The 13,038-nt window shown below is 38.2% G+C and overlaps 1 protein-coding gene and 1 long non-coding RNA gene across 2 annotated transcripts in view; both read right to left on the bottom strand.

Moving 5' to 3' along the window:
* Positions 1-13,038, bottom strand: part of LOC117678560 (uncharacterized) — a 62,725-nt gene that overhangs the window by 14,384 nt on the left and 35,303 nt on the right. The gene's annotated exons all lie outside the window — the stretch shown is intronic.
* Positions 4,112-5,164, bottom strand: GPR148 (G protein-coupled receptor 148). Its single transcript, XM_034440289.2, has one exon. It carries the CDS (start codon positions 5,162-5,164, stop codon positions 4,112-4,114), a length of 1,053 nt encoding a protein of 350 aa, XP_034296180.1.

Here is a 13,038-nt window from a genome sequence, read left to right as displayed (position 1 = left end):
GGGGTGTGTCTGTACCACACTGGAGATGATAGCAAATCCCACTTCCTCTCGCCCCACCCCACATTCCCTGCTTCCTCCCACCCATTTTTTAATCTAATATTACTGTATTTCCATTGTTTTTTTTTTGTTTTTTTTAATTTGATTTATATGCCGCCCTTCTCCGGAGACTCAGGGCGGCTTACAATGTGCTCAGCAATAGCCTTCATCCTTTTGTATATTTATACAAAGTCAGCTTATTGCCCCCACAAATGGGTCCTCAATTTACCTACCTTAGAAAGGATGGAAGGCTGAGTCAACCTTGAGCCTTGGCGAGATTCGAACCTGCAGTAATTGCAGGCAGCTGGTCTTAATAACCAGCTTAATAACAGGGTGCCTTAGACCACTGTACTACCAAGGCTCTTATTTATTTTATTGTTTCATTATCTTGCTATTGTTATGTTTACACTTCTTTTCATTTGTCTGTTTTGACTGTTGTAAGGCACATATTGTAGCCCCATGGCAAATAAATTTAACAAACAAGCAAATAAATAAACGTAAATATTGTTTTTAATCAAACAAGTAGATTGGGCATTTTCAATGCCATCTTCACCAGCTAGTCCTACATTATAGATATAAAAACAATGTTCTACGACTATTTTTCTAACTGTTTATCCATCAGGTCCAAAAGGACAATTTTTTATTTCAGTTGAATGTTAATTTTTAAAACTTTCTGAATCACCTGTATGTATTTAAACCCAATATTTTCTAATTTTTTTTGCACAAACACCAAATATGATAACATGACCCCTCTTGTTCATTTCCAAAATAAATTTGAAGAATCTTTATACATACTAGGTATATTTTCTGGTGTTATAAAGCAATGGTACATAATTTTATAAAAGTTATCTTTAAGATTATAGCAAAGTGGAATTCAGTCCTTTGAAGCACATATTTTCATTTTGTTCCATCTGTTTAATATAATTTTTATTCTACTTTATCACACATTCCTTAAATTGTTCTATTTTAAATTTCAATTTACTTTCAATTCAATTTTAAAGTTTATACCTTTTAGCAATTACATGTTTACCATTTGTGCACAACTCAATTTCAAAAACAAACAGCCAAGCAGGAAACAATATCCTAATCAAGGAATTATCAGGGAGAAAAGCCCCACCCCTACCAACATTGGCAGGGCAAGTTAGTTAATGATTATTTTTTCTTTTAAAACCTATTAATTTCCTCTGGAAATTATTTATTCCTTGTATTTCAGCTTACTTAAGAACCACTTATTCTTCACCCAACATCCACAGTTGGATGGAGAAATGGAGAAAATGAGTGCCACTTTATAGAATTGATTTTGTTGCTATGTAAATTATCATCCAATCTAATCAGCTTGATTGGGTTCAGTTGTAAAAACCTGGATCATGGACCTCCACACTGATATGGATGTTCCTGACCAACAAAGACTATTGAACAATGCCTGCTACTGAATGCCTCCTAGTCTTCACCACTTCAGAGATTTCCTTTTTTTCCTCTAGAAGCTTCAACCAAGTCAGCCCCTCTTTAAGGATCAACTGAATTGCTCCAAAAGATTCTACAAATGCTGTGCAGAACTATTTTTGGGAAGCATTCCTACCATATCACTTTTTGAGGTCTGGCTTCTTGCCAGATATTTCCACTCTACACAATTGTCTTAAGAAATAAATCAATATTCAAATCAAATAAAAATAAAGATTTTTACAGAAGTAAAAGGTATACATGAAATGATATAAAGTAGGATTAAAAAAGGAAAAGTGTGAAATGTAGTGTAGTATAGTATACATATGACTTCCTATCTTCTTCAGAACAGTTACAAATTTATTATTTCTAGTCCCTCTTTTGATGTTAATCATAGTTTCCTTCTTTTAAAAACCAACTCTTTTAAATCAGCAAATCCATAAACCACCAGTTAATTTTTTTCCATTTTCAGCAAAAAAGTCCATAAGAGGTTTCTAGTCTTTAATAACAGTACTTGTCATATTCTCAATCAAACAAGTCAATTTTGTCATTTCCACACTTTCCATCATCTTCATAATCCATTTCTCTATTGTGGGTATTTCAACATTTTTCCATCTTTGTGCATATAATAGTCTCACTGCACAGACCATGTCCAAACCAATCTTCCATAGGTCTTTTCTAACTGGCTGTCCAGAAGTCCCAGAGACATAGGAACTTCTGAAATGGAAAATATTTTTGAGGGAGGAACTTCAGTAGAACCCTGAGTAATGCAGAGAGATGAAGGGAAGGCGAGCTAATACCATTGTTGCCACTCCTCCTACACTGGCTCAGTAACAGCAGCAGGAACTTTAAGAAGGAATTTAGAGGTACTGGCAGATGTATTGTTTCAGGCTACTCTCTTTCTCCCTTCCTTCCTGCTCAGATAAGGTACATAGTGAGAATGACATATTGGCTGCTAATACCTGGATCACCAGTAGATGGCACCAAAGAGATGCAGAAAACTCGTAACTCTGTCCCATCTAAGAGATTTGCCTGTGTTTTCATTCTCTTTGCACTAGAAGTGTCATTGAAGGAGGAGATTCGTTGGCTTAAAAATGTGGTATACTATATTAAGTAAGTGAAAGATAGGATTATGGAAAAGCTCGTACTGTATGAAGATTACCAAATAAGCATTGAGGACTGTGTTAAAATATATTGCTTAGCAGTACATTGTCAGGAGGAAAGGTCTTTCAAATACATGTGCCTGACAGGATTTGGTTTATAGCCATACATACAAGATAGATTTGGCTAGCAACCTACCTTTCTCTAGCAACAGAACATTATTGATGGACTCCTGGGTAGAAAATGTCTCCAAATGTTGCTGAGGAAACACAGTTGTCTCATAAAGGATAACAGGATGTACTGTTAAATGTTTATTTTCTTTCCCACACAGTTTCATTATTGATTTGAGCCACTGATGAAGGCATCAAAAAGGCTTGTATTCTAGAGTTCTTCCTGTCTCAAAGCAGAGATGCTTAGGTTGGTTTTTTCAAACTGATGCTTCCAGTTGTCTTAGATTTCAACCTTCAGATCTCCTAAACTGGAACTATATGGAGCAAATGTGTCTTTCCCCATCTTCAACCTGAAAACATCTGCAGGCATAACCCACATTACTGGGAGGAACTAGGATTTGGGGAAAAGGGAACAACCTCAGTTAAGACTCTGCTGCTGGCTGAGTTAGCCTGCCAGACTGGATTAATACATTCTCTGTTCCCTAAAGTGGAATGTGACAGAGAAACTGGAAAGAACAATACATTGTGGAAATCCATTAACATGGATTCCTGAATAAGATTGAGATAGACAAATCTTTCTTTTCCCATATATGTATATAAAAAGAAATGGGACATATAAAATATAGAAAATTAATCTCATACAGAAAAGTTATCCTACATTTGTTTTATTCTTATTGAATTGCTTCAAGATTTTCTATAAAAGAAGAGAACTTTACACCGTTAGTTACAAGGAGCAGATGTTAATTCCTCTTTTTCACTTCTCCAATGGTCTGGCTTCCTACACTTCCATGAAATCCCAGGGGAACAGGCCATAAGGGAAGTGCTTTTACTATGCACTTTTTTTTTTCAGCCAGCAAAATGGAAAGAAGAATAGCATAAAACAAAAGTACCAGCTGTTACCGGCCTCTACCACCTTCAACAATAAAGAAACTCAAAAACATTGCCATGGAATGTGGATTTCTTTCCCAGGGAAGGAAAACATGGTATAAAACTGGCTGGTACAAAGCATTAGTGCTGAGCCCTTTTTTAGTGAAAAGATTCATACTCTGGAATTTATAAAGTCAAATATATAAACATTCACTCTGAGAATGAGGTTAGTATGGTTGACATTTTATCATATTTAGGTCCTAATTTTCTTACTTGAAGAGTAAACCCATGTATCAGAACATTTCAATCATAGCAATAATATTATTAGCCTTAATATCATCTAGCATAATAGCATCATGTTGATATTAGGAACAAATTAGGAAAAAATACAAACAATTTGGTTAACAGAACAATAAAATGATGAATAATTTAAGTTTAACTTTATGGGATGCATAACACAGCTTTAGGTCAGAGTTACTCTAATGCCTTGTTTCTGCTCAAGTAAATGTAGTAGGAGCTACTACTGTAGAACGTTTCCATTTGATGCAGAACTTGAGGGATGATGATATCTCTCTGTATCGAAGCCCACACAGATAAGGTAACAAAGCCTTGGGCAAAGTAATCAGGACATTACAAACTATCATAGACACCCAAATTCCTGTCTGTGGCCCAATTACAGCATTGACATAAAGGAGTGACTCCACTACAACAGCCAGAAGAGGAGAGAAATGAAAGAATAGGATAATGTGATGCATTAGGAATGTCACACTGGCTCGGGAGAAAATACTTCTCCATATTCCCGATTGCTTTGTTTTAAAATACAAGACCATGTAGCCACAAAGAATGAGGCTCAGACAGATAAAAAGGGCAGACACGGAGAGTATGTAGCAGAATTTCATGGCATTGTTTCCTTGTAAAGTCATTGCTAGTATTATTGGAACAGAACAGTTTTCTACCGGACATTCCCCAGAGTCTTGAGTGATGTGTAGTATTAGGAAAACAATCCCAGGGAAAATCCCAGAGCAGATCCATAGGAACAGAATCAGTTTTTTTGCTCGGGAATAAGGCAGAATGGAAATATAATGCAAAGGCCACAATATGGCCAAATAAGTGTCCAGCACCATTGCTGCAGATGTTAATAAGCCTCCACAGTAGGTCATTGCTAGCAAAAACAATAGCATGACACAACCATTTTTTGAGAGGTTGAAGGTGGACATACTGAAAACCGCAGACAAAGTGTAGAGCAGTAGATACATCAAATCACTAACCAAAGCATTGCCCAACAAAAGGTACCTTGTTTCCTGACGTATGTTGACATGAGAAAAAATCACAAATAAGATGAAAGGAATGACCAGGATGGCTGCCAGAAGACAAATTATTGGTGGGATCAAAAACATCTTCAGTTTGAAATATGGAGGGTAGACAATCCATTCTTGCAGGCTTTTCAAAGAGGGGTTATCCTCAGAGAAGGAATCATTTAAGCGCAATTCTCTATAGAAGGAGATGTTCTCATGCAAAATCCTTGCTGATGCACATAGAGAATAGCTCATTTCTCCAAGAAATTCAGAGTGCCAACAAACACAGGTTCTTCAATAACAACAAAATGAGTTCTTTAATGTTGCACATTTGTGATAGCAAGTAACAAACATTTTGTAGAAATGTTTGTTTTGAAAACTATTCGTAGCCAACTCCGAAACAATAGCTGAAGACAAGCGCATATTATTCTACGAGACTTCAAAAGTGAAACCTGAACTCCTGAAAAATTGAATATATCCTTCTCTGAAAACAAAGAATATAATGTATTAGAAATTTCCTCACAAGACTTAAAAAGTATGAACTATGGAGCAAGCGCTTGAGGAAGGAAATGAATGGGTTGCTCATCATTAAGAATTTGCTTTTGTCTTCACAGAATCATCATCATACAAGAAAAGCAGATGGACCATTAGCATGATTAAACAGATGTGATGATATAAAAAGGTACATTCAAAATAAGCTAGTGTAATCAAGTTGTAAATGAATGAAGAAGTCATGGTTGCTATGCTTAAGTGCAATAAATGTATTAAATCAATGTAATCGAGAAGATCTGGGCTATTAGCTCATGAAATATAACTGCCTTATAATCCTTATGATAAATGATTCTCTGAAGAACTGCACTTGTACGTTTCCATTTAGTCCTTAAGAGTTGGGCAGAAGTATCCCAAAGAGGATTACCCAATGATGGAGCGCTCAATAATTCTAATGCCAAAATGGCTGAAGCATTAGGAGGGCAGAAAAAGAGTTGTTTCCCATTGCACAACATGAAAGGGACTTAATGTACATGAGCTCTGTTTCTGTTACATTTGAATGCATTTGCATTGGAGCTAGAGTTTCTTTCAACCAGCTATTCTTTCTCAACCTTGGAACTTATGTGTGGCTTTTAACGCCCAGAATTTCCCAGCCAGAATTCTGGCACTTGAAGTCTACTCATTTTAAAGTTGCCGAATTGGGGAACACTGCTCTAAATCATGCTCTGCACAGCTTCATTTTGGAATTTCTCAACTTGCATGTTTCCAGTGGCGATAAGTATCCAACCTTCAAATCAGACACACATATACATGCAAATAGATAAGCTGTTTGAAGTAAGTACCCCAAATATAATTATAGCAACAATGTGACATGTGGCAGCAACCTTCCTTCCTTCCTTCCTTCCTTCCTTCCTTCCTTCCTTCCTTCCTTCCTTCCTTCCTTCCTTCCTTTCTCTCTCCCTTCCTTCCTTCCTTCCTTCCTTCCTTCCTTCCTTCCTTCCTTCCTTCCTTCCTTCCTTCCTTCCTTTTTCCCGCCTTTATTACTTTTACAAATATCTCAAAGCAGCACATATCCAACACACCTTCCTCCTCCTATTTTCCCCACAACAACAATAGTCCTGTTAGGTGAATTGGCCTGAGAGAAAGCGACTGGCCCAAGGTTACCTTTAACTTAGGATAGGGAGCTAAAAAAAATTGATCAAACTCAAAATGTTCAGATTTTAGATTATTTAATTTTAGAAATGTATAGAAAAACTTTATTGTTGAAATAGTAGCAATGACTACTTAAACAATTCTTGGTCCGTACCACATGGCCTCCCTAAAAAGATTAAATTCGCCATTCTTATATTTTTATTTCTACAATTCTGATTTGGAAATAATTCTGTACAATGCTTTGCTTAAAAAACAAAGAAGAAAAAGAAAAAGGAGGGGAAATTTTTTAGTTTTATTACGAAAAATATTTTAAAAATTGTTCCTATTCCTTATTTCTGCTTGGTGCATTCAATTATTGTGAGCTTTCAGCCATCTTTGATAGCTGGACAACAAAGATTTTACTTCCTGAATACTTTTGAATGTATCTTATAGATTTTTGGCTGCTAATCATGAAAATAAGCAGGAATTTAACCTATGTACCATTTTATAGAAATCTTCTGTTTTACACAAAGGCAATGTACACTCTCCAGTACCTTTTGGCTATGCTGCACACATGAAAAAAACATACAAAAGCATCCAGTACAACAAGTACAACTGGAATATTGTGAAGAACTCAAAAGTATTGGTTCTGCTGCTTAGAATGCAGCTTGAATGTACCAAGTACTGTTGTTCTATGTGAGAATGGGACAGCCGTGCAAGAGAGTTAAGTCACATTGAAAAGAAATGACCACTCCAAAAGAATTTGGTTCCAGGACAGAAAACTGATGAACTTAATTGTTGACCCAATAAAGATATACTTGCCTCTGCTTCATATAATACTTGGATTGATGAAAATTGGATTTTGGGAAAGTGATGAACAAGGAAGGTGAAGGTTTTCATTATTTGAGACAGATGTATCCAAGAATAACTGATGCCAAGATTAAGGAAGGCATTTATGTTGTTCTTCGGGTCAGAAACATCATCAACAAGTGATTTGAAGATCTATTAGTGGGGCCAGAAAAAACCACCAGGAAAGCATTCAAGAACACTGTTGAGAATTTTCCTGGCAACTACAGAGCACCAAATAACAACCACCACAACTGCTTGAGAAACTTCTTACAGCACACAAGGCCATAAAGTGCAACATGTTATTGAAGATGTATTTTCTGCATTCACACCTGGACTTTTTTTCCTGAAAATCTAGGTGCAATCGGTAATAAACATTGTGAAAGGTTTCACCAGACATTACCACAATAGATAAATGGAATTAGGGCAGCTGGAATCCATCAGTGCTGGCTATTATTGGACACTGCAGTGAGGTGCATCAGAACCACTTTTAGCCCTGTTGAACGTATTCATCATGTTGGAAACATGATGCTATTAAATACATTATAAGTTAATTTCATATTTCTCAAGATTCCTACCTGATACAGTCATTCTGAAATTATATTTGTGTTCAGTTTGAACGGGCTTATCATAATCATCAAATGATTTTTCAGGAAGCGAAACTTTTTAAAAATTTGTTGTCCAGTGAAACTATTGGAAATCATTGCTAATGTTTATCAGCCTGTGAAAGCATTATGGAAAGAGAAAGCATGGAAAAATGGTTGAGAAGGATTGAACTGAATGGTGAGGAAGAGCATCAAGATGCATGAAGAAGAACATGGAAATGTTAATAAACAATTAACTTCTCAATAACTAACAACATGTTGTTATTTATGAACATACAAGGAATGTTGTATTCATGATGTGCCAGATGTGTGCTGGCTGTTCAACCTCTTCTGCTTGCTTAAACTTACTGTATTCAGTTACACCTAAATTACAAACATTGTCAGTGCACACATGCACAGGTGGCAACTTAGAAGTATTTTTCCCTACATTTGATACATTGGAGACTCAGCTTAATAACCCTGTATTCAAGTTGCATATTGAACAGCTCATCAATGAGCAAATATCTACTATTTATCCTTATGGAAACATAAGATGCTCTCCTGAAATAGTTGCCGGTGAATTACTTTACATTTGTGAATTCAGGACATTCAGTTTGAGTGGGTCTAGGTCAGCGGTCTGCAACCTTCAACACTCAGAGCCATTTGGACCCCTTTCCCACAGAAAAAGAAAACACCAGGAGCCAATAATTTAACAATTGGTGTGACTGGGTGGTCGTGGCCAACTCAATGTCACTCACTCCCACCCAGTCACATGACCCCCCAGCCACACCTACCCATTAAACTCATTAAACCGGCTGTTAAATTATTTGCCCTGACTAGCCCTGCCTCATCCCTCCCCTCCCAGTCATCTCTTGCAACACCCAGCCTCAGGTGTATTGTTCACCTCCCTCTCTCTCCCTCCCTCTCTCTTTCTCTTTTTCTTTCTCTCTCTTTTTCTTTCTCTCTCTTTTTCTCTCTCTCTCACGCTCTATGTCACTTTCTCTCTCTTTCTCTCTTTCTTTCTCTTTCTTTCTTTCTCTCTCTCTCTCTCTCTCTCTCTTTCTATCTCTCTCTCCCTCCCTCTCTCTCCCCCCGCTCCCTACCCCCACTTCCCAACCCACACACGGAAGGAATAACTGTAAGAAAATTCGGTCATGTTCTCTCTGTCTCTGGAAAGATACAAAAGTAAACCTTGCATTGCAAAAGGAGTGACTGTCAGGCTGTTACATCACAGCGCCATGAAGTTTCTGCCTTAGATCGCCTCACGCACTTCAGAGAAGCATCATCCCAAGCAACAGCACACTCACACAGGCATGAATACGCATCCTGCAACTTGGTCCAAAGTGGCCAGAAAATATCGTGCCTGGGTGCCCCAGAAGATGCTTGGCAGGCAAAGTACATGGCAACACCCCCTCATCACCAAGGAAGCGTTTGCTGAATCCTTGCAAAACTGGGCAAAGGCAGAGAGATGGGAGCAGATGGAACTAAGCCGAGCCAAATCTCTCTCTCTCTCTCTGTTTCTTTCTCGCTGCCCGACTACAGCAGGAAATGGCGGGTGGCTACTTCTTGCCTTGGTTGGTGCTGGACACGTGACCTGCTCCCAACCCCAAGACACTGTCCTGTCCTGTGCTGCGCTGTGGCCAACGCTGCTGCTGTTGCCAGGGGAAAGTGGGGCAGGGTAGCATTGTATCTCTGCATCATAATGGGCTCCAGGATGAGGAGGGAACCCCGTCTCCTCCATTGTGAAATGCGTTAACTTTCACTGTGCTGGAGATGGCAGCAGCAGTGGCATCGGGAAGTGCAGCAGAGGGCTAAAAGAGCTGCATGCGGCTCCAGAGACACGGGTTGCCGACATCCGGTCTAGATGAAAATGATTACAGACCTCCTTCCTGCAAAACAAGAATGCTTTTGAACATCCATATAGTGGATGTTATATGGGCACTTATATGTGTAATAAATTATATTCATGTGTTTTTGAAAGTACTCATAATCTCAAAACTGAAGACAATGAAATCTAAAATTTATGTAAAACAAATCTCTTCATATGGGTTCACTAAAATAGATCTCTTTGTTTCTCACAGTTAGTACTTCAGTTTTCCACTTTGGTATTTAACAGTATTTAAAGAGCAGTATCTGTATTCCTGGCTCCCTGATTGCCTTCTGCTTGCTGAGTAACAACTATGTCTGATTATTCGGTGCCATAATGTCTGCTGTATATTGTGGCGTGGTCCTGGCTACGGAAAAAGGCTCTATATATTTTCTGCTATTTGTTATCACAAAATGATTAGATAACCTGTGTTAGCTAAAACTCCTTATTGTGACCTACAGTTAGAATCTGTTGCAAAAAGCATCTGTTTAACAATTTTGTACCTAGGTCTCTTTACTGCTTTATCAGATGAATAAGGATAGGCCTGTTCCATACTAATGGTTCTACATATTATAACTGTTTCACAAAGTACATTTGGAAGCTTTTGCTGCTATTGTTCATGCAATGTCCAAAGTGATTACTTTTTCACAGTGGCTGCCAGTTTTCAGTAGGTTTCAGCTGCATCCTAAAATATCAAGAGCTTAATCAAATGACAATACATGAAGAAGTGAGCTGAACTGAGGAGGATGGACTTCTATGATTTATAATTGAGAAGCATTATGACAAGAAGCTTTCAGTGACTCAAAAGAAAATTCAAAGAATAGCACTCACATAAAAAACAAATTAATGTCCAAAGTGATTACTTTTTCACAGTGGCTGCCAGTTTTCAGTAGGTTTCAGCTGCATCCTAAAATATCAAGAGCTTAATCAAATGACAATACATGAAGAAGTGAGCTGAACTGAGGAGGATGGACTTCTATGATTTATAATTGAGAAGCATTATGACAAGAAGCTTTCAGTGACTCAAAAGAAAATTCAAAGAATAGCACTCACATAAAAAACAAATTAATTCAGGATCACATGTTGTCATCTGAAATGGCTTCCATGTTGTGATTTGCAAAGCTGATGAGTCAGATTGTCTCAGTCATCCTAACCAGCAGGTGAGGAAATGCCACGTAAGGGAGAAGGCTTCAGGGTTGTGATTTTGACTGAGATTTGTTACCAGTCTTACAGACAGATAATGGGTTTTCTAATAAGAAACACAATGGGATCTCTTTCATAAGAACAGAATGACAGAGTTGGAAGTGACCTTAGAGGTCTTCTAGTCCAATCCCTGCTTGAGCAGGAGACTCTAACCATTCCAGACAAATGGTTGTCCAATCTCTTCTTGAAATCTTCTAGTGACAGAGCATCCACAATTTCTGGAGGGAAGCCATTCTAATACTTAACTGTTCTCATTGTCAGGAAATTTCTCCTTAATTCTATGTTGGATCTCTATTTGATAATCTTCCATCCATTACTTCTTCTCCTGCTCTCAAGTGCTTTGGACAATAGGTTGACCAATCTTTTCTGTGACAGCCCTTCAAGAATTGGAAGACTGCTATCATACCATCTCTAGCCTTCTCTTTGCTAGACTAAACATAGCTAGTTGCCGCAGCCATTCTGGAGTCTTGATGTTGTAGAGATAAAAAAGTATTTTGCTACAAAAATTTGAATTAATGGCTGCTATTAACTTATTAGCTTATATTTAACATAAGTTTTATATAGTATAAGAGTATGATTTTTTTTAAAAAATGTGTAACACTAGGAGTGGGGACAAAATGCCTCATTCAGTCCACTGAAAGGTCCACTGAAAGGTCTGCACATTTTCTAACTGAGATTGGCCTCATTTTGCATAATTTAGAAGACAAACTCAACATGTAGTACTAACAGGATGAATTTTCATTAGTATCTGTGAGAGAAATAATGTGATTATTTTAGTGAAGTTATTATTTTCTTTTTTCATATGTGCAATGCACTATTCTTGGGTAGACACAGGAATTGGACTTTACTATTTATTAAGTACTTTGAGTGTTCTTCATTTCCATAATTTTAATAAAGCTTCTTATATTTAATGTTTGAACCTTTCATTTAAAAAAAAACTCATTACTAATTTTATTATTATCCTTTGGGATGTTCTATTAAAACACTATTCATCAGGCTTTGGTAGAAAACAATACTAGCAGGAAAAAAAATTCTGCCCTGACTGAGTATCCCCACCCTTCCCCAGGCATGATGCTGGCAAACAATGCTGCTCAATGGGCACATTGACCCAGATTGGTGGAGTCCCCTGGCCTTGTTTCCTTTTTGTCCAAGCAAACATCACAAGCTGTGGAAAACATTTACCAATCTTTAATGCGGGATGTGTCTGAGGCTGGGAGGCAGGCAAGTATGGCTAGAAGCAGAGGTGTCAAACTCAAGGCCTTGGTACTACAGTGGTTTAAAGCACCCTGTTATTAACACAGCTGCCTGCAATTTACTGCTGGTTCGAATCTCTCCAAGGCTCAAGGTTGACTCAGCCTTCCATCCTTTCTAAGGTAGGTTAAATGAGGACCCAGTTTGTGGGGGCAATAAGCTGACTTTGTATAAATATACAAAAGTATGAAGGCTATTGCTTAACGCACTGTAAGCCGCCCTGAGTCTCCGGAGAAGGGCGGCATATAAATCAAATTTAAAAAAAAAAAAAAGGCCTGGGGGCCAAATCCGGCCTGTGGGATGCTTAGATCTGGCCCGTGGGGCTACCTTGGAAACAGTGAAGGACTGACCCACATTGCCTCTGCCAATGAAAATGGAGCTCAGGAGGGCTGCAGCAGTCCTCCTGAGTCTGTTTTCGTTGGCCGAGGGTTGCAGAAGGCCGTTGCAGCTGAAAATGGAGCTCAGGAACCTGTTTTCACTGGCAGAGTGCTTGGGCCACCACAGGCACTCCTGACATGAGTGATGTTGAGCTGGCCACACCCACCCCAGCCTCCTGAGATCAAACACAACTCTGATGTGGCCCTCAATGAAATCAAGTTTGACAACCCTGGGCTAGAGGATTAAATCTTTATATTCTGGAATAACTCTAAATTGGTGCCCAACTAGCAGCTGACAAGTATGGGGCAAGTTATATTATAAAGGAGAAGAGGGGAAGTTGAGTCTTACTTTTCCATGCAACCTCCTACCACCATCCCTGG

The sequence above is a fragment of the Pantherophis guttatus genome, chromosome 6, assembly GCF_059756535.1.
Source record: "Pantherophis guttatus breed Tessera chromosome 6, ASM5975653v1, whole genome shotgun sequence".
NCBI classification, from domain to species: Eukaryota; Metazoa; Chordata; class Lepidosauria; order Squamata; family Colubridae; genus Pantherophis; species Pantherophis guttatus.
Note: the sequence above shows the minus strand (reverse complement) of the source record. Positions and strands in the feature narration are given on the sequence as shown.

Bases quoted from the DNA above. Each gene is read 5' to 3' on its own strand.
- GPR148 (XM_034440289.2), bottom strand. From the start codon at position 5,164: ATGAGCTATTCTCTATGTGCATCAGCAAGGATTTTGCATGAGAACATC.